This window comes from Protopterus annectens, chromosome 12.part0 (genome assembly GCF_019279795.1).
Source record: "Protopterus annectens isolate FY-2018-M chromosome 12.part0, PAN1.0, whole genome shotgun sequence".
Taxonomy (NCBI): Eukaryota; Metazoa; Chordata; order Ceratodontiformes; family Protopteridae; genus Protopterus; species Protopterus annectens.
Genome location: NC_056746.1, coordinates 1,312,481,896 through 1,312,506,895, shown reverse-complemented (window position 1 = coordinate 1,312,506,895; position 25,000 = coordinate 1,312,481,896). Strand labels below are relative to the sequence as shown.

Here is a 25,000-nt window from a genome sequence, read left to right as displayed (position 1 = left end):
CCATTGGTGTTTACTACTTCAGCTATAATACAGATCATAGCATTAAAAGTAATACCAATGAGGCTAATAGGCCTGTAATTCCTAGGGTAAGAAGAGGGATTGCGCTTATGTAAGGGTACTACACAGCTGTTCTTCACACCTCAAGATGTAATCAGAAAATAAACTTAAGCAGAAGAGTTGCTTGAGGAGTTCTGCTGGATGGGAATTAGTGTTTCTCAGCACATATCCAGGGAAATCTTCAGGCTCCTGGAACCAGTATTGTTAAGATTTTAGAAAGTTCTAAAACTGACTTCTCTCAAAGTGAATTTGGGGGGAGGATGTATAAAGCTGGAAGAGAATACATCCACAAGAATATCAGCAACTTACTTGGGGTCATGGAAAGAGGCATCACAAAAGTTAAGTCTACCACAGAATTGTTGGTTACTTCTAAGCTTGCTAATATAATCTCCACCAGCAATACATACATACATAATCACTCTGCCAGTGACACTGCATTTAAAATAAAATCAAATTATTAGATCAACTTGTACAACTAGCCAAGGTGTTAGCTTATACTCAGTGCATCATACCATTACCCAAAGTTTTTTTTACTGAACTATTAGTTAGTCAAGAATGCAGCTGTTACACCAGTTACAGTTTGTTTACTCAGCTTGCTTTGCCTGCTGACCTTGTTTATCTTAAATAGGACAGCAACTGTTTTGCCCTGTAATACATTCATTTTGTAAAATTTCACAAAATAATTACATGTAGCTGTATTCTTTGCTTGAGGCGTACTGCTTTCAGTATTCCCTGGTCATCAAAATATAATAACATATTTTAATATTGCAGTACAACCAAAAATCACGAAAATCATTGTCATCCTCAGGAGATTTCAACAAGTGAGCTTCATTTCACAGTTCTCATACTCTGTGTGCAAATCATAAACACCTAAGCAAAGTGCTACTGGCACATTCAACCTACAAATACGACCAACCACTTTCAATCTGCTTTCTTTGTGTACAGAAGAACTTCTTTGGCTTAGAAATAAATCTAATTTGAGAAAGAAAGGGAAAAAAAAAAACATTACACTCTCCTCTACCAGTGTTAATTTTCCCCAAAAATATTACGTGTTCTACTCCCAGCCAAGACCATTTTCCAGAATACCACCTTCAGGATAAATAAACACAGTCATCCAAGACTATTTTGTTTTTGTCACCAACGGCTACCAAGGACAGCATCTTGGGGGGGGGGGGGGGGGAGTGATACCACTGCATTATCTCTTGTCCAATTAACAGAATAAATCTCCCAAGTAGTAAAACTTAGAATACACATTAAAATATACATTTTAAAATAAAAGGTACTGTTAAAATTTTACCAAAGTGTTCATTCAGTAATCTCCAAACACGCAAATAATAAACAGAAACAATACTACTATGATCTCTATGTTGATCACTTTTGGAAAAAAATAAGCCTCTTCCACTTATTCACATTACACTGTGAGATCATCCTACCATTAACTCTGTAACACTAATTCAAGAAAAAAAGTTGTTCACCAAAAGGGACACCAACAGATAAACTGAAATGCAGTATGTCATAGCAAATGTAAGGTGTCACAATCATCTCTTTAAGGCAAGTGATCGTTTCAGAGGGGCTGTCAAGGACTAGGGCAACTATCACTGAGAATTTCATGTACATCTGTACACCTGACAGTTCATTCCAACAGCAGTGTCACACTCAACACTCAGCTACCAGAGTTGTCTGCTACATTACAGAATGCTTGCATTCAAATTCAGTACAATCATGCATTCTACTCACCTAAACACATTAGACGTACTTCAGTATAGTTAAATTAACAATAAATGTTTGCCTTATTCCACTACATGTCTTTTAACCAGCATAAAGAGCAGCACTAATTCCCAAACATTAAATGAAACGGACAGCAGCTGAATGAGCATCCAACAGGTAAATCAGCATCCAAAATGTTTGCCAAAGTCACACCTCTAATTTCTAAGCAGTCCGTTGAGTACATTTCATCCCTGAACTAAACACATCAGTACCATTCCAGCCAACATTTTAATTTAATTTCTTTTACCAGAACTGTGAACTTTTGGTATATTATTAGCACACTCACATACCAACATCTACTGAAGGTGTAACCATCATAATGGTACCAACACATGGACAGAGTAATATACACTCAAAAGCTATACAGGACACCAGTGCAGTCTGATATTTTTATATTTAAGAGTAAAACTGCAAAATAATTTAAAATGAAAAATACATAATTACAAAAAACCTCAAAGTTATTCACAGCACTTTAATACAAAATGAATTAGCTTTGCACTAAAGAACATCGTCTGGGCCTTACCCAAGTATATATCTTATAACAACGTTATTTGAACGTGTTTTGAAAAAAAACAATAGTCTCACGGTAATTTATTTTAATATACACTACGTAACGTACTTTTCTCTTGTTTAAAACTGCTGAGACTGCAGCAACACAGCGTAAGTGTTAAACATTGAAACTTCTCAAAACCAGACCAAATACCATTCCACTGTAGTAAAAGATAACACAACTACAGCGTGATGTTTTTGTTCCTCTCGGTTTTATGTTATAGCAAACTTCTCCACCTGCAAACCAGCCGAGTATGTCATCTTTGTTTACATCCTTACTACTAGGCAGACTACTCATTTCCTTACGCACTGCAATGAGACAGAAACACTTCACCAGCGTGGCACGTTACTTTCACTTTTTAATAATCATCCTTGAGAAAGAAGGCGGACAGCTGGAAGCTTTCTGATCAGCAAATCATTTAAACCCAAACTAAAATTATCCTCGGTAAGTGTAAGGAACCTTAACTATTCACACATTAACACTCCCTGCTCTTAAAACAGTAAAAAAAAAAAATACCCACGTAATGTCATGCGCTAGCACAAATGTCGTTTCACCAAATGCAGTTCAGCATGTCAAGAAGATACATATACTTACCAGGGGGTAACTGAAAGTTTTGAATACTAGGATTGTGTGATGCATGGGGGAGACGAGGAGCTAAAACAGGGGGTGCCATCGTAGCCCTTATGCCTCCAGTAGTCGTAACTGTTGGAGTCCTCAATATATTTTGGGAAGCAGTACTAGCAGTTGTCTTGGTAATTCCAGATGGTGCACCAGCGGGATGAGACTGTATTCCACCAGGATTGGGAGCTACACTCGGAAGCCCACCTTGCATAGGTTGCCCAAGGACCATGTTACTCGTATTCTGCTGACTGCTAGCTGTCAATAACTGCTGGGTCGCCTGAATAATGGATTTCGGAGATTCAGACTTCATTACATGTGTCCCCGCAGTCAATGCAACGTTCCCAGCCAAACTTGAAGCAGGCTGGCTGTTAAGAAGTGGCGGCTGGAGAGATACGCCAGACCCAACACTTACTGGTAAGCTAGCAACGTTCAAAGCAGAATTTAGTACAGTACTATTTCCATTTTGTGTTGTAGCATGTCCCGTGTGAATCGGAGTCCTCACCAACGTAACAGTAGGTCCAAGACTCGCTCCTTGTGGTGAAATAACTGTCGACGAAACATTCGGTGTGTTCATATAAGAAGTCTGGATGACAGTACTTGCCGCCGTAGGTAAGACAGCGTTAACAGATCCTTTTACAACAGATCCAGGTCCATTGTTGACTACTGTTACAGCAGGTGCATTAGTACTCGAAGCATTAGTTCCAGTAAAAGTGGCAGCACTTCCTGAATTGTGAGAGTTCATTACTACATTACTTCCATTCAAAGTTTGTACCGCAGAGGTCCCAATTTTCCCATTGCCGGACCCATGATTGGGTAAATTGGTTGCCATGGCATTGATGACCACAGATTTACCCTGACTGATAGCCCCTGATGCCTCGGATCCTGCAGATGAAGATGTAATCACTGTTGCATCCATAGCTGAACCCTGGGACCTTGTATTGTTAATAACACCCCCTTGCACTCCAGCCCCTGTTAGAAAGAAAGGAAGAATAAAACATTACTCAAAAACATATTTTATGTATTTATAGATACCCCATATGACACTTTCTTCAGCTTAAAATGTGCTCATTTTCAGCATTACCTCCTTTTGCCACCTCTTGTGCAAGTCCCATTTTGCTGTCTGTCTGGGCATTAGCATTGCTTCCTACCCCAGAACTGGCAACATGATTTGCGACTCCTTGGGGTCTAACTTCGGGCGTGTTGCTAGCAGTAGCTGCCAAATGTGACTCCAAGGAGCCCACTATGTCGCTCACCACTTTCTCGTCCACCTCTGTATTAAAGAAAACATCATCCAGCAGATCTGAACCCGCCGCCATCTTCAATCCGCTGCTAAACTGAGGGGGGGGTTACCCGCAAAGCGCAGGCGCGCTGCTGCATGACGTCACTGAGAGAGGAATTCCAGTAGAAGCTGATTGGTCTGTTCCCGGTTTTAAAGCGAGGGCAAATGGCTGAAAACGTTATTGAGTAGTAGGGACGGCGGACAGAACTGAAGGGGAAACTGGGGTGGCAGACGTATGTGGATGTACAGTTGTGGACGTGTAGTACACTGTCGATGGATGCAAAGATTGATCTGCTTTGATTAGCTGGGCAATTATTTTGTGCTGGAGCTTTGTTTCACGATTTTTTTGGTGTTCTAGGCTGACTTTTGGGATGATTTATTCTTTGTCTTTTTCTTCCAAAATGGCTGCATGTTTTGCTTTCTTCTACCCAGTAACTAGTCTGAAGGGCGCCACTCCTGTGCCGACTGCCAGCTGCATGTAACTGATAGGCTATACAAATTACTATATAGCGATGCAGGATTGATCTCGTAAATATAAGATTTTCATGGGGTTTTTTCGTCCAAAAAATCGTTCTTTGCAAATTTTGGATAAATAGTCTGTTTCTTCGAGTCATTTGAGGCTCTTTAAGTTTATTTGGTGTTTTTTAAGATGAGCGTGCAGGTAAGTTCTATATCCGTCCCTGTCTGCTCTAGGAGTACTGATTTTTAAGAGCGGTTTATTCAAATAAAGAATTTGAAGCAAGTGCCTGCACTTCTGGAGGCTTCAGTAGTGTAGCTTGTGTAAATTTCCAGGTACCCCCTGATCGTTTCCTTTTAAAAGGTAGGGGACTATGTTGGCGTATCGTTGTACTGACTTTCGCAGCATCTTTTTAGCCCTTGTGCATGCCTAATTAGTGTAATTTTGCAATTGATAAGGTTTCAAACTTCAATTGAATGAGTGATACCTGACTTTTTTTAAGCTGAATGTCGTTGTTTAAGGGTTTGTTAACTGTAGCAAGCTCGTTGTCGAGTCCTGTAATTCGGACACCTGGAATGGCTCTAAAAATAGGGGATTGGGGTGCTGATGACTGCTGCCTGAGTTTGCTAGTTCCTTTTATAGCATCCGTGGACCGTATGTAGGACTTTATCTGTAAATTGTAAGTACAGTCTTTAATTGCGACTTTTTCTTTTGTTTTATTAGTGGGAAACTGAGTATACAGGTGCTGTAATCAATTGCGTTTCCTTGTAGTAATTCATACAGTAGTGGTAGTTGTATAACTGTCTTAAAAGCCTTATTGCGGGGTTGTGTGGCTGAGGATATTTAGGGTACCATGTGTGCATGCTCTGATTAGGTTAACTTAAATGTTTTTGTGGCGTTTGCAACTTGGTTCTGCTGGTGTGCATTAGTTTAGTGTCACCAATTATAACGGTGATGTCCCTTTTATGGTAACTGTATGTTCTAAGCCATGTTTGCACTAACTACTTTTGGATGAGTTTGGTTCTGCCTTAAACAGTAGACAAAGTAGTTTTAGGATTTTTTCCACGGTCTCGTAACATCAATGACCTTTTCTGTAGGAAAGCTTCCAGCATATAAGCTTTTCAAGGTCTGGACTTCTGTAAGTTTGGGCTCTAACAACAAATTCGTATAAAAAACTTAATTGGTGCATATGACTGGCTGTACATCTTTTTGATAGTGTGCATAAAACTGTATCTTGCTTTGAGTGCTCTTTTTAGCATTTTATAACTGCCCTTTATATTCTGTAGTGAAGGTTGATATCTTGTCAAAGTATACAGAATCTGTATGGAAAACTATCAATGTAATGTGCAGCATTCCACTGGAAGCTTGGGTTTTGATTACTCCTGATTTGTCTGATCAATCTTGGATTCCTTGGCAGAAACTTTCATTGGGTGGCTGTGTTTGGGGAATAGACTGAATACTGTAGTGAGCTGTCTGCACCCCACACTCGGACTTTTGTTCCTTTTGCTTCACATAAAGGCAGTTTCATGATGCTTGTCACTTAATGAACTGTTTTGATCAATCCCCTAACAAACTGCTTTTTTTATGTAAGTAGGGATAAAATACTTGTCTATAAATCTGGCTTCATTTATTCTCTCTAAATACCCCAAGTTTGGTAATACTGTTCTGTAGCATTTGCTACTGTGAAACAAAGGTGGTTCCTTGTATAACTTTCTGGACACAAGACCAAGCAACTTGGCAATGTAATGCTATCTCATTCTTCACATATGCAAGAACTGCTGTCCATTTGCATGGGTGAAAGGTATTAAACTGACAAAAGTATTACCTGCACGTTAATGCAGTCTATCAGAAGATGCTTTAAATACATTATTTTAGGCTGAAGTACACATTAAAAAAAGATCAAACTGGTGGGAGAATGGCCACCATAAGATGAAAGCTGTCAATTTTCCCTCAAGTTTGTTTGGCTTAAGGGAAGTGCATGTAATTGTTAAACCTGCCACAGTCCAGATGTTGAAGCAGTGTGTTCTGTCCACTTGCTTGATGACGCTTGCAATGTCAAAGATTAAATGGTGGCTTGTATATTGTCAGTTTTTGTCTTACCTGTAAATTGTAAGTCTGTCATTGGGCACAGCAGTGCTGGTCTCTTCCCTGAAAGCCTTTGAGCTAAAGGGCTACTGCATATTTATCACCATGGGCAGTATTGATCAGGATATGATGTGCAGATATTGTATACCAAATAGTCTAACATTTGTGTTAAAATGGTGTTCATGTGAACACTAAGTGTGGTGTTGTAAATATTTTAGTTACACTTAGCTGAAATACAAGAATGCTTAAGCATTTGAATATTTCTCATAGGAGATCCCCACGTTTGAAGTCAAATTGACAATTTCAAAATAGTGGGGAAAATGTTGCTTCCTTCATTTTCAGCTGGGTTTTTTTTTTAATTTTGGTGTTGGGTGAATTGCAACAGTGCAAAGTGGTCTCGTTACAAAGTTTTGACATGAGCAGTGAGGAACCACTGTCAGATGTATGCATTCTCCTGCACATTATATCCCCCCCACCCACCCAAAAAAAATCCAGGGTCTCACTGAATTTTTCAGAGAAAGTATGTGGCCTATTAGCAGACCTAGCATTAGTCCCTCTGGGAGAATCATGGGGCTAAAACTTGGTCTATGTTCTGTTAACTTGTCTAGTGTTATCCCACCACTTTTTGACCTGGGGAAAATTCCTGCTAGTTGTTATGGCAGTTTCATGAGTATATCCATGTGGTGGAGGGGTATACTGCAGATTCCCTTCATCCTTTTTAAGGACCAACTCTGTATCTTTAGTGGAAGCTGTAAGGCATTGCATGCCTTTCAAAAAACCCTTTGCTGTTTTGTCATGCAGTTTAGCGAAATGCCAGTCATGCGGTCATCAGTAAGCACAAGTAGATTTGATTTTGCTTTCTGCCAGAAATGAGTCAATGTGGGAGTGGCCCTTCCCCTAGCAATTGTCATTGCTTACTGTATGCCAGGAGAAGTCATCTGCTGTCAGGATCAGTGGTGGTTCTAGTTATTGATGGCCCCTAGGCTGTCTCTTTTTTAATTCCTGTCATCCTGCATTCAAAGTACAGCTTTTCAACTTATGGAATGTCTGCATCATACCATGATTTCAAATAGTAACTTGGGATTCCTTCCTCTGATATTAAGCTGGTTGGCTCTTGCCTGAAAGGTGTTTGGAGACATCTAGGTATGAGCCACATGAAACAGACTGGATCACTTTGTTCTTCCCTACCAATATTAAAGTACTCAAATGTTGGTGTTTCAGAAATTCACCTAGCTGTTCATTTGAGGATATACTTATTTCCTTGGCTTCTATTTTAAACTGAGTTCTGCACCTTTAACTTGCACCATCTTGCAGTCTAGTGTTTTTCTGACATTTGGTGTAAAGGAGTATTCTGTCTGGTTTTATACAAGTATTTAAGCTATACATCTTTAAAATTAAGAATTGCAATAACTATAAAGTCACTCCACTCTGCATTTGTGTAATTGCATGTGTACATGTGCTTAATTTTATAACCATATTCTAAAGTCTTTTTAGGTGTAAGTTTCACAATGAAAATCTTAGCATGCTTGTAGCAAACTACTTGCAATGTCTCTAGGACAGCCCTAGTATTCCTTTAAGAAGTAAATATGAAAAGCATGCGATGTGATTGCAGTGGTATTGTTACTGGTGTCCTTATAACTACCTAAAGGGTGTAAAACATTTGTATGGTCTCTGATTTTGTTTCTACTTTGAATTTGTTTCCTAAACTCATCCCCTAGAAAGGACTTTCTGGTAATAGCATCTTTCACTGTTCTACTTCAGAGGGAGTTCTCTGGTCAAAGAACCATTTTAACCTGGTTGCACATCAGGGCCAGCAGTGCTGCATCATCTAGATACAGAATCTCTCGTTTAGAAAGCATATTAACTTGTGTTTATTGGTGTGGGATAAAATCCGTACAGAGTTTCAACTGTTTGCATATTTACATATTTCCCCTTGATGGCTTAAAAAGTAGAGCTTAAGGCTGGGGTGAAATGAGCAGCCCTTGCAAGAAAAGTGTGTACTAGCTTCGCCTGGAGGGGATTAGTTTAACTTAGTAAGTTTTACAGGAAGGGGATTGTTAATGGGGAAGAACTTGCCGAGTTAAGTCTTGAAGAAAGGTGTTTTGAATGGTGAGGGAAGGTGGGTGGAGTGGGCTCCAAATGGATGTTGGCCTTCTATAGTGTAAATGAGACTTTGATAAAAGGTGGGAGATGTACATTTCTGAGACTGCTCTCACCATGTAGATGGTACTGTGAAAAGTGAAGAAAAGCATACTGAAAGTGCAAACTTATCAAAAGCTTTTGGTATAAACTGTCTAGATGGGTGCTACGCGGAAGTCATGGGCTTGTGTTGGCCTGTCGGCACGAGCCATGACACTTGTACCAGCAATATCTTAAGTGCAACAAACTGTTTACACTTGTAATGTATTCTCTTGCTGCCTTAATAGTCCTGTGCTTGTATGTAAAGTTTAATTTCTGGTGTACTGGATCTCCATCATAGTCTCTTGGAGCTTGTATGTGTGACACAGTTGAAATCACAGTATGGATGTATCCTTTTTGATAATGGCTGTGTTGCTCTTAACCACTTAAAGCATTTCAATATTTGTGCTAAAATCCTGCACAAAAATCTTTAGAGGAGCAGCAGTGGGGATTACTTTATCTTGAAGTAGTATGTAATATCTTTCCCACTATTTACTGTGTAATTACTATATCTTTCTTCTATAGCATTAGAAGCCACTGAGATGGCTGCCCTTGTTCTAAACCCTCTGTTCTAAATCTAGATTAGCCTTGCCCATCCTGTGGTCAATAACTGTATATTAGCCCTAACCATGTCTTAAATTGAGGGGACTTGTGCATGGAATACTGCATTTGGTTTTTCTTCAGCTCTAGATTTTAAGTTGTGCTCAAAAATGGCAAGGATGAAGCTCTTGTGAGTGGCAATGCTCTCCCATAGCAGACATATTCTCTAAGAAATGTGTCATAAGCCTGTTCTGCATAAACAAGGTTTGGATCATTAAGCGTTTCTGCAATTTGATTTGCTGATGTGCATGCAGTAAATCTATCTAATGGGTCAGATTCTTTGTAAGCCAGACACTGCACCTCTTAAGCCTGTAGGATACAAAGGGAAGGGACAGGGTTTTGAGGCAATGATTACTCTGAGGGCAGAGTAAGGGAGGAGCAGCGACTTCCCTAGATTGAGGCACAAGACTCTTGCAACAATAGACGATTTGGAACATTGACTGTCCATAGGGTAGTTCCTGTGCTAGACTACTTCCCAATGCACAAAGTCACTAATGTTTCTGTAGGTAATGTTGGTATACTAGGATTACATTGGACTAGTAATACCACTCAGATTATTCACTTATGTGAATTTACCAAACAGTGATGCCCACTTAAGGTCCAAGTCATGAAATACACTGACATTCACTGTAATGGGACTTAATCCACCATTTTTACTATCTAAAATGTAAAACTCCATTGGATGGGCATGAAAGTGAATTTGCCAATTCCAACAAATCTTTTACAATTTGTCGAGTCCCCCCCAAGTTGTAGAACCTCTATCTGACTGGAAAATATTCCTGTTTAATGCACTCGGTGGTTTCACTGTCTAAAGTGTGCAATAAAGCTTATTAGAAAAGCCTTTAATGTCTTGGCTAATGGTGCTAGAATTCCTTACAATAGAAACAAACTGTTTCCTTATGAACTCAGCCCAATGTCCATTAAAGGCGTCTGAAGTCAATGCGAGCTGAATGTTTGATCTGGTCCTTAACTGCTTGTGTAAATGGATGCTGGTCCTTAACTGCTTGTGTAAATGGATGCTGGTACATGTTGGAAAATGTGGGCTTACAACAAATGTTGGAAACACTGGTGGCTGTGCTTTAACAACTCTATCAAAATAAACAATTTACATATCAATACAACTGACAAATCTTAATAGAAAATAAGAAGTCCTGAAGTTTGTCTTATCCATCCATAAGATGGGCATTCTCCAGGAACTGTCTCAAATGGCACTAGTATTGATATTGACTGTTTTCAAAACTCATGTCTTCTCCCACTGGGCCATAACCAGGCTGGCAAATTTGAGGGTGCACACAGGTCTCCCATTGGGCCATAGCCATGTTCACAATGTTCAGGGTGCATGCCACCCCATTGCTACCCCTGTTTCTGGTTTATAAAATTCATGGTTGAAATAAAATTGTCCATCAGTTCCATTAAAGTGGTAACATGTATTTCATCGTCTGCCAGTTCCATTAAAGTGGTAACATGTATTTCGTCATGATCATTGTCTGCTATTGAGTTTGTTTCAAGCTAAACAAGACCCAATGCATGGGGGAAATCATCAAATACAAGTCAGTTTGTCATGGATGGCTCTTTCAACATGTAGTATATTTAGCAGTGAAATGGGTTTTGAAATGTGTAGCATCAATTGGCTTCAGTGGGGGTTGAAATTGTATTTGAGGACTATCCAAGCTACCAGCTGTAGCTGGCTTAGTATTAAATCTCAATGTCTCCTTTGGGTCTATATCAGCATATCTAATGCTGAAAACACCGAATGCAATGTAATTGAAGTGAAATGTTTGAAATCTCAAGAGCGAACAGACATAACATTTTCTTTCCCAGGGGAAAAATTGTTTTCCGTACAAGTTTTTTCAATGTTTTAGACAGAAGTGAGGGGCCGTGCCCCACACACCCTACTTAAATATACCAACTCTGAGATCGCACCACAGTGGAGGGAGTGGCAAACAAATTTATGTTGGGAGGGTGGCCTAATGGTTAAGGTATTTGCCTTGCAAACAAGGTGCAAGGTTTGAGTCTCAAGGAATAATTGGCTGGGCTTAAAATGGTTCGTAAGGGCAGTTGGCCTAGTACTAATCTATGAACCTATGAATGACAGCCCACTGATCCCTTTCCCTGGGAAAGCTATGCTCTGTCAGTTCACTCTTCTAAGATTTCTAACCTTTCACTTTGATTAAATTAAATTTGGTAGTTTCAACATTTGAAATGCTGATGGGTAACCCCCCCCCCTTATTGATGTGATTTTGGTACATCATATTGGAAAGAATATGATCAGCATTGGTATATATGCCTTAATTTCTATACAAGATTATTCCCCATTAATAAAGATACCTGGTATCTGATTTACTAACAGACACCCCTTTGTCTGGCTTCATAACACTGCTGTCATATGTATAAATATCAAGTGTTCAGCGTCAGCCAGATTGTAAATAAAACCCTCTAAGGTTCAGTGATCCTAATTTCCATTATACATTTTTTTTTCATATAACAGTGTTAGTGCTCAAAGGGGGATTAAAACTATTCACAGACTTAAACACTATTGCTGGTTGATTTGCAAAACTATATAAGGTTAAATGTGTCTTTCCACATTGACAGTGTCAAGGAAAAGGGCATTTTGAAATGCCTGTAAGTTGCATTTTAGATGCTAAAGTTTGGCATTTTCACTGTAATGGAACTTTGTTTCCATCAGACTGACTTTGTTGCTCTAGGTCTCACTTCTGCCAAAGCAGGAAAGGTACATGTTCACTGCTGTTTTCTCCTGTACCTCTCATCAGACCATACATGTTTGAGTAGCCTAACCTGGAGTGTGGTACAAGTGTCCCTTTTTTTTGTTTCTTTAAATACATTTTTATTTGAATGTATGTTTCTCCCTTGTATTTTAATTTTAAAAATGGTAGTCTGCATGATCCTGTTTGAAAAAATATGCTATGCTAAAGCCAGCTGGCTGTAGCGGCTTGAATCTCAAATCTCTTGCCTGCAGTTTTTGTACTTGCCCAATTTCCACCTTTTTGTAGTTAAAAAGAATTTGAAGCTTCCATTTGTGTTATGCTCTTAATGTTTATCAGAGCTGGAGCTTTAAGACTCCTACCAGTTTTTTCCCCCCTGGCTCTTTAAGGTTCTCTGGCAAAAGTGGACAGATGCTGTGTACAGATGAGGGTAAAATCTCTGAAGCAGTGTCTGATCACATGGGCAGCACTGATGCAATGAGCTTTCTTACTCTGACTGTAAGAATTTTTTCATAAGTGACTTAAATCGCATCTACAATAAAGCCAACTTTTCTTTACTACCATACCACTTAAATTCTTTGTTTATTTTCTTTAACAATGGTTTGCCAAGTGGCTTTATGGTGATTTTTAACTTCAGAAGATAAGTCTCTAGAAATGGTACAGAACTTTCATGACTTCTCTGAAAGGCAGTTTCCTCAAACTGTACAAAGTAGCTCTAGCTGAAGTTTGCTATTGAAACCTGAAGCTAAAAGTCCAATTGGGCTGCTAACACTCTTGCAATACTCCCTATTAATAGAGGAATAGAAATTTTTGGCCATTATGAAAAGCACAGCTTTTAAGACTATTCTGCATCATTAATGGAATAAGGTCTGCCTTGTAAGGGGTCCTTGTTTTGAAAGTGGTCACAGGCAACCAGAATGTAGGCCTTCACTGGACTTAACTGTCTAAAGCAGACAAATACAGCAGTAGATGAAATGGAAAGTTTTATGGAAGACTTGATTGTGCCAAAATTAGCTGCAGAGAAGGCTCTGACAGCTAAAATGATAACCTAGGATAAAAATGGTTATTCAGGAAGTTCTGCAGGAGCAGACAGATGGTATTGTGGGTGCTTGGAAGTGTGGGTGCTTGGAAGTGTGGGTGCTGAAAAAAATGTAAGACTTTAGTTTTTTTTATAAAAGTGATAAAAATGTAAGAAGCTTAGCTTTTGTTTTATAAAGGGGAAGCACTACTGATGGAAGAAAGCTGTAATGGTTCTATTACCAAAAGATGGAAGAAAGCTGTAATGGTTCTATTACCAAAAGATGGTCGTAATCTTCATACAGACCCATACAGACCCATTTCAGTTTTCAATCTGGATTATAAAATGGTTATACTAGATGGGACAATGTTCCAGAGAAGCAGAATGTATGAAAATACAGCTTTCACTTCATCATGACCCATTAACTGCAGCATTCAACAGAGTAAGCTGGGATTTTATGAATAGGGCAATGGAAGCATTAGGTTAATTATGGTCATGTATAAAGGATTTGAGGCAAGAATTGGTGGCAGGTTTTCTTGAGTCTTCTAAAATCAGGCAGTGGTTCTTTCCTCTTTAGTGGCTTTATAGTTATTGCCATTAGCAACGCTTAAGGAATTCAGAATTGCAAGGATATAATTGGTATGGTGGTAAACTTTATTTGCAGACATAATCTGTACCCAAAAATCCAGAAAAGGACATCACATTGTTGTGGGACATGAAACTGCACTCAATGCAAGCATTCTTGACCCAGCATGCCACAATATGAAGACAAGATGATACATTTCAACAATTGGCGTAAGTATTGGTGTCATTCAAAGGGGTTCCAATGCCATGCTCAACAAGCCACGATGCTTCACTAGGGACTGCTTGCACCTGTCACCCCTGGGCTTCTGATATTTTGGGCAGGCTTTTCCATGGTGTGCCTTTTAGGCAAGGCTCAAGACAAAGACACCTAAACCCACCTCCCATAGTTTTATCACAAAGGGATAAACTGAACGCCAGAAGTCTAAAAAAGAAGTCTGCACCTCAAGATGCACACACTCAAAACTCCTTAGCATAGGAGAATCTTCGATATCTGTCAGTCTATCTGGTTCAGTGCTCCCAGCACTCATACCTTATACACCAATACCATGCTTTACTCGATATTTGTATTGATACCCCAACCACAATATTTGATCAATATTATTCAAGATACAGACCCACACTGTCAGTTGGTAGCACAAGACAAAAACATCAGAACTACATGTGCAACTAACAGTGGGTAAAAATGCCTTCCCCCACCTTGGCCTGCCTTCCCAAACCCTCTGGAACCCAGGAACCCCCTTTCGGCCTTCCTGAGAAATTCTGGAAAATATGAACCAATAACCAAACCAGACTATATAAACTAACTTCAACTACCCAGCCCAAAGGTTCCTAGAATTTATAAACTCAAATGCTATGGAACAACTTGTTACCACTCCCACAAGAGGGGAAAACATACTGGACCTGATCACCAACATGGGGACTCTATACTCCAGACCAGAAGTGTATCCCTCATTGGTAAGATCAGACCATAAACTAATCTCACTGGATATTCACATCCAGACCCCACCCCCTGCCCAGAAAACCAGTGAAAAACATCTCTAAAGCAAATTTCACACTCCTCAAAACTGAGGTGGAATCCTTCAAAGCCCCCGAGCATGTGGAAAATACGGCCCAGACCACAATCCTTTATAAACACATTCTATGAACACCTTCAGGAATGCATGGATCATGCCATCCCATATAAAACCAAGACCCAATCCTCTAAAGGCAGATGTCCTGTCTGGTGGACCCCAGCCATAAACTATACAGTAGAAGGAAGCTACTACATGATAGAGCAAAATCCCAAAAAGGGGAAGGTATCTCTGATCAGTGTTGGCAAAAAAACTACAGGCACTCATAAAATCGTTTAAGGCCAGCTTCGAGAGAAATTGCGCAGGACACTAAGGATAATCACAAGGCTTTCTTTAGTTATGTTAGGAACCTGGGTGGGAATTCCCAGATATGCTCAGAATTGGTCCAAAATGACTACATCAAACCCACAGACATTGCCAACATCCTAGCTGACAGGTTCAGCACAAACTTCCCCACCAAAAGGGCAAATATCTATCCCAGTGGAGTGCTGCCCCCTGATATCTCAGATGCTCGGGTAAGAGCCACCCTCTAAAGCAAAAAACACAGCATCAATGGGACAAGACTGTGTCCCGGGCTGTGTCCTATAACTTCAAGAAGCGCTAAACCCAAACATAAAACTACTGTTCAATCTCTGCCTTCCTACAGGATATGTAGCCAGTGGCATACAGCAACAGTGGTCCCTTTCCATAAAGGTGGTGCCTCAACAGATCCTGGAAACTATTGCCCCATAAGCCTGACTAGCTTGGTCTGCAAAGCTATGGAAAGTATCATGAACCTCATAAAGATATTGGGGACCTACAGACACTGGATCCTACCCAGTTCAGCTTTAAGGGCAGATCCTGCCTCTTAAACCTGGTCGATTTTTTTGAAACTGTCACACAGGCCATTGACGAGGGGAAGATGGTCCACACAGCCTACCTGGACCTCGCAAAAGCCTTTGATACAATACCCCACTTGGGCATAGATGAGCTCACCAGCTTAAATATAAACCCCTATGTCACTAGATGGGTTGCACACTGGCTCAAGGACCGAATCCACATTGTTAGAATTGCTGGAGCCATGTCAGGCTCCAAACCAGTTGCTAGTGGTGTCCTACAAGGCTCAGTCCTGGGACCTCTCATTTGGTATATATTTCTGAGGTACAGGCCAACACTGAAGGACTGGGACTGACCCAAGTTTGCAGATTACTGCAAACTGGGTGCCATAATTGACTCCAGCCAACACAAGCATCCTCCAAAAGGGCCTCATAGAAACAGACAACTAGTACCAGAGCCATGGCCTCAAGCTAAACACCAAAGTGTTTAGTCATCCCCTTTGGCAAAAACAAAGTGCCCACAAATTACCACATGGGTGGTAATCCATTTAAGTACAAAAGAAGTAATTGGGAACTTGGGGACCCAAGTTGATAGTCTCTCATTTGACAACCATGTGGCCAAAGTGGTTAAAGCATTTTATATAGCCCACCTAATCATGAAGGGGATTTGCATCTAGATCAGGAGGTCAGTGTGCCTCTTTACTCATGCCTCATCAGGCCCATAATTGAGTACAATGCACCTTACCAGACACTTGCAGCAACTGGAAAGACCCCAAAAGTACCTCGCCAAGAGGATCAAAGGGCTCAAACAGATGCCATATGCTGCCCGGTTAAAGAAACTCCAACTGTACTCAGTGGCATACCGCCTGCTCTGCTCAGAGGTGCTGTGCCTGACTTGTAAAGCCATGTATAACATGGAATTAATGGACTTGCTGCACCTCAAAAATCCAAATCTCATCAAGCTACGCGCTCGAGACTTGAACCTCCGCACTGAAATAAATAGGACATGCTGGAGGGACATATTCATAACCCAGCGGCTCCCTTCACTCAAATAAAATTCCAGTCCAGGTTAGGCAGTCCCTAATTTCCTCAGAGGAATCTTGATTAGTGGATGGGAGATCATAGGTTTACCCCGGGTATCACTTCTGTGTCACTGTTAAACAGAGGTGCAGTATACCAACCTCAAAAGGGCATAGCAAAATTAATTTAAAATGGGTGGCGAAAGCCACACACTCTGGCTAGCATTATAAATGCCCTAGGGCAGACAGCCTAGTATGGATCTATGGAGAAGCTAAACATCTGAAGTCAGAAACCCAGTTCAAAGCTGTGGAGAGCACCCCAGCCATACCAGGTTACTTATCCTATCAGCCGCACACATATATAATATAAAATATTCTAGGAATCGGCAAAAATTATGATGCACAGGAAATACTCCAGGTGCACTTAATTGACAAGACCCTGTTCAAATCTTATAGGCCTCCAACTCAAGATTCCCACTCTATTTATCTGGACCTCTATCACGATTCAACCCTTTACCCAGATGCTGGGTTACTTTTGACTATCCAGCCATAGATTGGAAGAAATACTCATGCCAAAACGCAAATGCCCAGAGATTCCTTTTTGTCAATGCAAATTCCTTGGACCAGTTGGTTGATGCCCCCACAAGAGGTGACTATCTTGGACTTGGTGTTAACCAACATGACTAACCATTGCAGCATCCCTACAGTGTCATCAACCCTTGTAATATCTGACCACAGTGCAGTCCCTTTCAAAGTCTGCATCCTCCCCAGATAGGGTCAAACAGAACTTCTCCAAAGCTGATTAAAACCTAAACAGGGAAGGTATAAACAGCTTTAGAGCCCCCTCTGGCACATGTCCAGACTTGCACCAAAGCACTATGAGCATTTATATAGCTGCATGGAATTGGAAATGCCAGATGGGATGAAATCCTGTAGTCCACCTGTATAATGGGACACCTAGGAAACTCTCAAAGGAAGCACCCATATCTGCTCAGAACTGGTCAAGGATACCACTTAAACCCAGTAGATATAGCCAACCTGCTTGCTGTTGGGTTCAATGAAAACTTCACTCTGTCCATCAGTAAAACAGGCCATCCCCAGTATCTGTCCCCCTCCCCTTATCTCTAGGGAGAAAGTTATTACTGGCCTCTTGGGCAAAAAAACAACCTCCCATGGGACCCGATAACATCCCAGGCTGCATCCTACATGAAATTTGGCAGGAACTTGCACCACTGTTAGGCACCCTATTCAACCAAAGCCTTTAATACTGGCTTTGTCCTAATCTAGTGGATGACTGCTACTGTTATCACTTTGCACAAATGGTAGTGTTGACTGATTCTGCAAATTTTAGGCAGTCAGCCTAACTAGCCTGATCTGCAAGGCTATGGAGTGGATTATCATGGACCTCATTTAACAAGGACATTGGCAGCCAATCTCCAGATGCTTAATCACACGTAGTTTGGTTTTGCTAAGAGGTCATGCCTGAATTTGGTCAACCTATTTGAGACTGAGACAAAGGCCCTAGATGAGGGGAAGATGGTGTACACTGCCTACCCTGACCTGGCCAGGGCCTCTGATACTGACCCTCACTTGGCTATAAAACTCTGGCATCAGTCCATGTTACTAGATGGGTAGCAAACTGGCTAACTGGAACCCAACTAGTCAAAATGGGGGAAGTCACAAAGTAGTAGACCCATAAGCTGTGCATCTTGGGGCCCTCTGCTGTTTTGAGATACTTGGATGCACCAAATCTAAACTGAATTTACAAAATGAGAAAGATACTTTGAATTCATTAACTGAGGCAATAGAATCAAAAAATCAAAAGTCTTCTGTCCTGCTCCCTCCTGCCAGACTCCCCCATGAATTTCCTCTTCAGGAATCCCCTGAAGCTTCAGCATTTTCCCCCTGAGGAGGCTCCTCAAGCATACATGCAAGAGGAGGCATGATTCCCCACTGGAATATCACTGATGCATCCTTGGATGAAGGAAGAGTTCCCCTCTGTTGCACCCTGATGTCTCCTTTGGGGACATTTAAAATACTGTGCCAGATAAGAGGGTGATTTACCCTCAAGCCCAACCCCAGTCAGTATTCCTGGTGTTTTGTTACAGGATCTACTTGGGTGTCCATCCCCCCCCCTTGGTGGACCCCATTTCTAGTAGGGCATGACAGGAACCGACACGGTTGAGTCCATCCCTAAGCACCTGGATTAGGTTGTGCTCCTTTGGACAAGCCCGACTGGAGAGGGTTCCCCAGTCAGTGCTGTGGTGGTTGGGGTGGCCCACAGGACCTCCTCGGTTCATCCCTCGGACGAGGAGTCTAGGGTGGACTGCTTTGCTCCTTCCTGGGCATCATCAATCTAGCAGTCAAACCTGGTACTGGTTATGAATCTAACTGTCCAAACCTGGTACTGCTTCAGTATCACATGAAGCCTAGTCAGAGAAATCTTCCCCCTGCAAGTATGGTTCTCTGGGCATTGAGGGTCCATGGCCAGTCATCCTACCAACCACACCCTTGCATGAGAATTCCATGCAGTGGTCCCTTTACCTTCTATTGTCTTATCCTGTCAATCTGTCCTGAGTTTCAGGATGGTCTTTGGTGGCTTCAGTTGCTGGACCTTCTGGGTTGCCCATTTGTTCCTTCCCCCTCAGTGGCCACATGCACCTCCCTGCTTGGGGGTGGGGCATTGCATGGGACATGGTCCAAGGCATGTGGTCCTCCCTAGCAACCAGTCTCAGTGTCCTGGAGACAAGTGGTGCTTGGGTGATCCAAAACTGTTTTTGGTGGCAATGTTCCATGCTGGGGAAGTCTGCATTCTAGCAGACAGGCTCGGCAGAACTATTCTGATGCCCATAAGTGGGCTCAGTCAGTAGTAGACATTATCTTCCAAAAGTGGAGCTATCATTGCTGTGATCTGTCTCCTTCCAATGTGAAGTATTTTGCTCAAGACTCCCCTCCAGGGGGTCGCCCAGAGATGCTCTAGCCCATGTGTTGCTGTCCAGTCTACTTTATGCTTATCCTTTCTCTGATCTCCAAGTTGCTTCAGCAAGCAAAGGAAGTCCTCAATCATTCCCATAGCCCCCTTCTGACATTAAGCTTGGTGCCCCACTCAAGGTCTCGTCTAGTGTTTCCTCCCTGGCCTCTGGATCTGAGCATGAACCTGTTTGGTTCCTCACCTGGGTTTAGTCGGCCTGAAGCTCATTGCATGGCTGCTGCAGTTTCCCTAATGGCCAGGACTCCAAACTGTCTTCTCATAAGGCTTCCACTAGGAAGATCTATTCCAGCAAGTGGAAACGTTTGTCTGGGCTTCTCAGCATGATTTGGATCAGGTTATAGCTCCAGTCAGTAATTTTGGATTTTGTAGCTCATTTTTATAGAGGGGCTAGCTTTTCTACTATTAAAATTCAGTTGGCAGTTAACTTGTAATTTTCACGTGTGTAAGAATTTGGCTTCCTTGGCTTCACTTAAGTTTTCAGCCTCCTATCAAGGACCCCACACCACCTTGGGACTTTGTTTTTTTTACAAGGCCTTGGTTTCTCCACTATTTGAACCAGCTGCCACCGATTTACAATTGTCTTGGAAGACTGCTTTCATAGTGGCTATTCCAGCCAAGAAGGTTTCTGAACTACAGGCATCTGTCAAGCCCCCTTATTTTTCATGGTCTTCATACTAACCCATCCTTCCCGATGGTGGCTTCTGAAGTTAACATTAACAAGAAACTTGCCATTTTCCTTCCAAAACGGAGTACAAATTACACTGGTCAGGTGTGTTTGAGCCAAAAGTTTGAAAAAATCCTAGCTTTGTGTCTTATTCTAAGCCACATCTGGGAAAGCCTGTTTTTTTAAGGTTACCCTTGCTCATTGGATTTATGGGTGTATTTCTTTGGCCTATCGTTCCAAAGGTTTCTCTAACAGATCCTGTATGGGTGCATTCCACAAGACCAGTATCCACAAGTCTTCAGCTTTTTTGTCCAGGGCTCCTGTTGTCTGTTCTGCTACTACCTGGTCCTCTTTACACTAGTTTCCTATTACAAACTGGGTATTCTTTCCAGGAGCAGGGTATCTTTTGGCTCTGCTGTGCTCTGGAACATCTTTCCATGAGGACCTCCCGGGGTTGTTGTAGCTAGGGCTCTTGTCCCACAGGTTGAAGATAAACTTAAGATAAAGTTGTGTTTTTAACATTCCATCTCAGTTGCTTTTCACTCGTTTTCAACAGTCTCCCTCCTTCCCCTTGCCACTCTTTGGATGTGTAGTGGACTGGCCAGAGGCAGCTGTAGCTATCATGGCTGGAGAAGTCTCTGCACCAGTGTCCTTAGTCAGAGTAGAAATGTTTAATACTGTTAAGGGTTTGTGCTGCCCTGCATCACTCTGAGGGTGGGACAGTGAGTAGGGATGGAGCTCAGATTTCAGATTGGATGCTAGAGTATTTCTGAGCTGGATCTAGCTCCTACAGGTTGAAACTTTCACTCTCGTAGGTAAAATTGTATTTTCTTGCATGTAATGCATTCATTGTATTTTCTTTCAACATCTGTGTTAAGATGCTGGAGTTCTGCTTCCTGGGCCTCCACTGAAAGTTCCCCTGGTTGGACGTAGTACAAGTGTTTGGAATCTTAGAGGGGTTCCTGTGGGTATGGTGTGCATCAGGGTTCTGCTCTGAGACCACTAATCATACTGGTGATTATATTAGCAAGTAGGTAAGAGGGGAAAGAGCCAATTTGTCCAGTGTGGCATTACAGGCAAATTCTGAGTAAGAACTTCAGCAAATGATAGGGGAGCAGAACACAAAATTGAAGGCATGCTGGTGGGTTTTCAGATAAAACAGTTGTAATGGAAGCAAATGGGGAAATGAAGCTGAAAATTGAGACAGAAGGGGTATGGTGGAACTGGTTAATAGCTTCAGGTATCTGGGAGGGGTGGTTAAGGAGAAGGGTAAGTTTGAATGAGGAGGTCTAAAGTTTGGATCAGAGGGTAGTGACAAATATGCCAAAGAAGCTGAAAAGTAGGGAACAATAGTTGTGACCACTAGTACTATATAGTACATAAACCTGGCCAGTGAAGGCACTTCCAAGATTAACAGCTTAATTCTAGCTTGCTCAGTGTGAAAACTGAGCAGAGAGCCAGTGGACTTTCCTACATCCCAGAAAAAGAAATAGCCTGAAAACTAAAAGTGAGAAAGTACTGCAACTGCCAGAGGAGCCAAGGTATTCACAACAAGCTAAGATGCCAACAATCTGTTTTGACTAAAGGTTAGTGTACCTTCCGTAGCAAGGATTGATAGACAAATAGGGGGTCCTAAAGACCTGCACTGGTGAAGTTTCTAGTAGAATCTAGAACAGAAGCTGCTAGAGAATTTAAGATTCACGATACTGATAAGAATTTAATCTGAGGAAGTTGAAAAGGATTGGGAATACATTGGGCAAGCAGTCCAAAAAACATGGATATATGTAGGTCTCCCAAATTTGCAATCCAGAAGCTTTAGGATTTTTGCTTGGAAATCTTTATTCTTTTAAACTGAGGCCTAGACTACAAATGTTGGAGTGATTTTGAGGTATAATTTTTGAGTGTAATGAGTTGGCAGAAGATTCCCTGCATACTATTCTGTTGGCGATTACTGGGTGAACAAATTGGTGTAACTAGGGAAATTTTTCGGAACTATGGTACAGAATCAGTTGCTTGGACATATTAAAGCATTGCCAAAGTCTAATTATGGTGGCTGCCAAAAACAATTACTAGCAAATGGAAATCTAACAAATGTACTAGAAGTAGTGAATATAGTAACAGATAAAACTGGATTAGGATCTTTAAAAAAGGCAAGAGCAAATTGCATAGGACATAGGAATTGTGGGAACAATACATGGGAGGAATGAGGTTTAAAAGAAGGCAGTTGAATATGTAATGTTTGACAATGATTGGGTAGATTGTGATGAATGTCTGCAACTAGAATTAGGTAGGGTTTGATGTAAAATGCTTGCAACTGCGATTGTGTCAATGTTCTTGATGTATAAATGTATGACTGCCTGTGATTGTGTCCATGTTCTTGATGTATAAATGTATGACTGCCTGTCTTGTAAGTGATTTAGTAAGAGGTTTATGGCATGTAAAGGCAGAGCAGTTGAAGGAGCTAGGAGTGATTGAAGTGCCTGACTCTGATAGGATCCATGCTGTGGGGCAAATTACATCTGCAGAAACTCCAAATGTTTGCAAAGGTCAAAACAGATTACAGTTGAGTTGAAACATTTGCAGGACGCTAGGATCCATGCTGTGGGGCAAATTACATCTGCAGAAACTCCAAATGTTTGCAAAGGTCAAAACAGATTCCAAACATGTGCAGGAAAGCAGAACACAATCTGAAGATTTGGGACAGGAGGAAGACTACATGCGTTAGTAGGGCATGACTGTCAAAGATGTAGGAAAGTGGAATCTAATGGACATGGAAATATTTGAAGCAACATCCCATCCCCATGGAGAAAATTGGGGGGGGGGTTGTGCAGGTAATGGTATTGAATTTAAGGCCTTGGTGGCTAGGCAGTTCAAATCCTGTGCCAACTCAGATTAATAATTTCTTACAAAAATGTATTTGGTTATGCATATTTGTTCCTTAACATTTGAGTACTTTCAAAGATTTTTTAAATGTGCCACTGTTACATTCCCAGGAAACTTTGCATTACAGGCATATTGTGAAGGAACTTATGGGAATGGAATGCAAAACTGAAGGCATGCTGGATGAAACTGAGTAATTGCAGCAAAAGGGGGAATTAGAAGCTGTACCTCTACAGCAATAGAGGTACAGCTTCAAATATCTGGGAGGGGCGGTTATGGGAAGTCTGAATGGGGAGGTCAAAGTTAAAATCGGAAGTTACAGCCAACTGCCAGTGTTGGGGATGGTGTGTGATTGAAAGAGAAAAGCTGAAAAGTAAGGTATGCAATGTAGTGGAAAGTGCCTGAGACAGATGGTAGGATACACACTGGGACAGATGAAATGAGGAAATCCATGTAGAAGGCAGTCTGACATCCAGTCCAAACGTTGGCTTTACCTCATCCCTACTAAATTACCTTCCCTCCAAGGTGGTTTAGTCTGACCCAGAGGTAATTTCAAGCCTAGCTGTTTCATCCCAATGTAATACCAATGCTACTGTAGTCAATACCCAGGATTGTGTGTTGGTAATGACTGCCCATGTCCAGGAGGGTTGTGGGTGCAGTCTCTGGTAAGAATTTACTATGCCCATTCAATCCAGGTTTGTTTTGAACTGTCAAAGGTGCTCCGTCGCATATTCCAAAGATCCAGTGGTCACTGCCAGACAAATCTATCCCTCCAGCATGTCCTGTTGAAGTTGCCTGTCATTTTAGGTCCCTGGAATGGCTAGCTCTAATCTGGTTTGTGGTCAGATTGCTGTCTGGCATGAGTCTCCCCTAAAGTCATACTGCTGAATCCTGCACAAATGCACTTTATACTCATTTACATGAGTGCATGGATTGTGTAATCCTTAACGGAACCAATATGCTATCCTCCAACAAAAGAAGCCAATGTCACAGTCCCCTGCCATAAACTCTACAACAGAGAAACTTGCAAAAAAAGTAAATTCCCATGATTGGAGGAACTCCCTGGTCAGCCTCAGAAGCTGAGATCCCTCAAATACTCCAAAGCTAGTTATGAAAACGCCACTGACTCTAAAGATGTCCACACTGTATTCTATAGCAGTCAAGCATCTCAATGGCAACATTTAGACCAGCCCTGAGTTACAGTAACAATGGCACTAAATATAGAGAACATCCTGTTAAGTTCAGTGTTACTTTATCCCCCCTCCCTAAAGGGCCCATCTCTACCAGAAAAAAGCAGTTACTGTAATCGCAACTGCACAGGTAAAAACCACTCTCCAAAGCTAAGAACACAGCATTCGTGGGACCTGAACATTGCAGGCTGTACTACACAAACTGCAGAATGAACTGGTACTCCACCTAAGCACCATGTTAAATAGCCTCACCTCAGGCTTTGTGCCGACTGGCATACAGTGACTGTTATCCCACTCCTAAAAGGGGGAGCCACCACAGACCCCTGGAACTACTGCCCCATTAGCCTAACAAGCCTGGTCTGCAAGGCCATGGAAAGTATCATGAGACTTGTAAACAGACATTGGTAATCTCAACTGGCTCCTACCAGTTTAGGTTTGTTTAAAGGCAGA

The 25,000-nt window shown here is 41.5% G+C and overlaps 1 protein-coding gene and 1 long non-coding RNA gene across 4 annotated transcripts in view; one reads left to right on the top strand and one right to left on the bottom strand.

The window, feature by feature from the left end:
* TAF4 (TATA-box binding protein associated factor 4) overlaps positions 1–4,329 on the bottom strand; it is a 641,126-nt gene extending 636,797 nt beyond the window's left edge. For all 3 annotated transcript variants that reach the window (XM_044090373.1, XM_044090375.1, XM_044090374.1), the window contains exons 1-2: positions 4,077–4,329; positions 2,969–3,964 (exon numbers count right to left, since the gene is read on the bottom strand). In XM_044090373.1, coding sequence (XP_043946308.1) covers positions 2,969–3,964; positions 4,077–4,311 — 1,231 coding nt within the window. In that variant the 5' untranslated portion in view covers positions 4,312–4,329. The remainder of the gene's footprint in view (positions 1–2,968; positions 3,965–4,076) is intronic.
* Positions 4,330–4,450: 121 nt separating this feature from the next.
* Positions 4,451–25,000, top strand: part of LOC122817167 — a 39,631-nt gene continuing 19,081 nt past the window's right edge. Inside the window, exon 1 of the long non-coding RNA XR_006367156.1 lies at positions 4,451–4,935. This is a non-coding gene — a long non-coding RNA (uncharacterized LOC122817167). The remainder of the gene's footprint in view (positions 4,936–25,000) is intronic.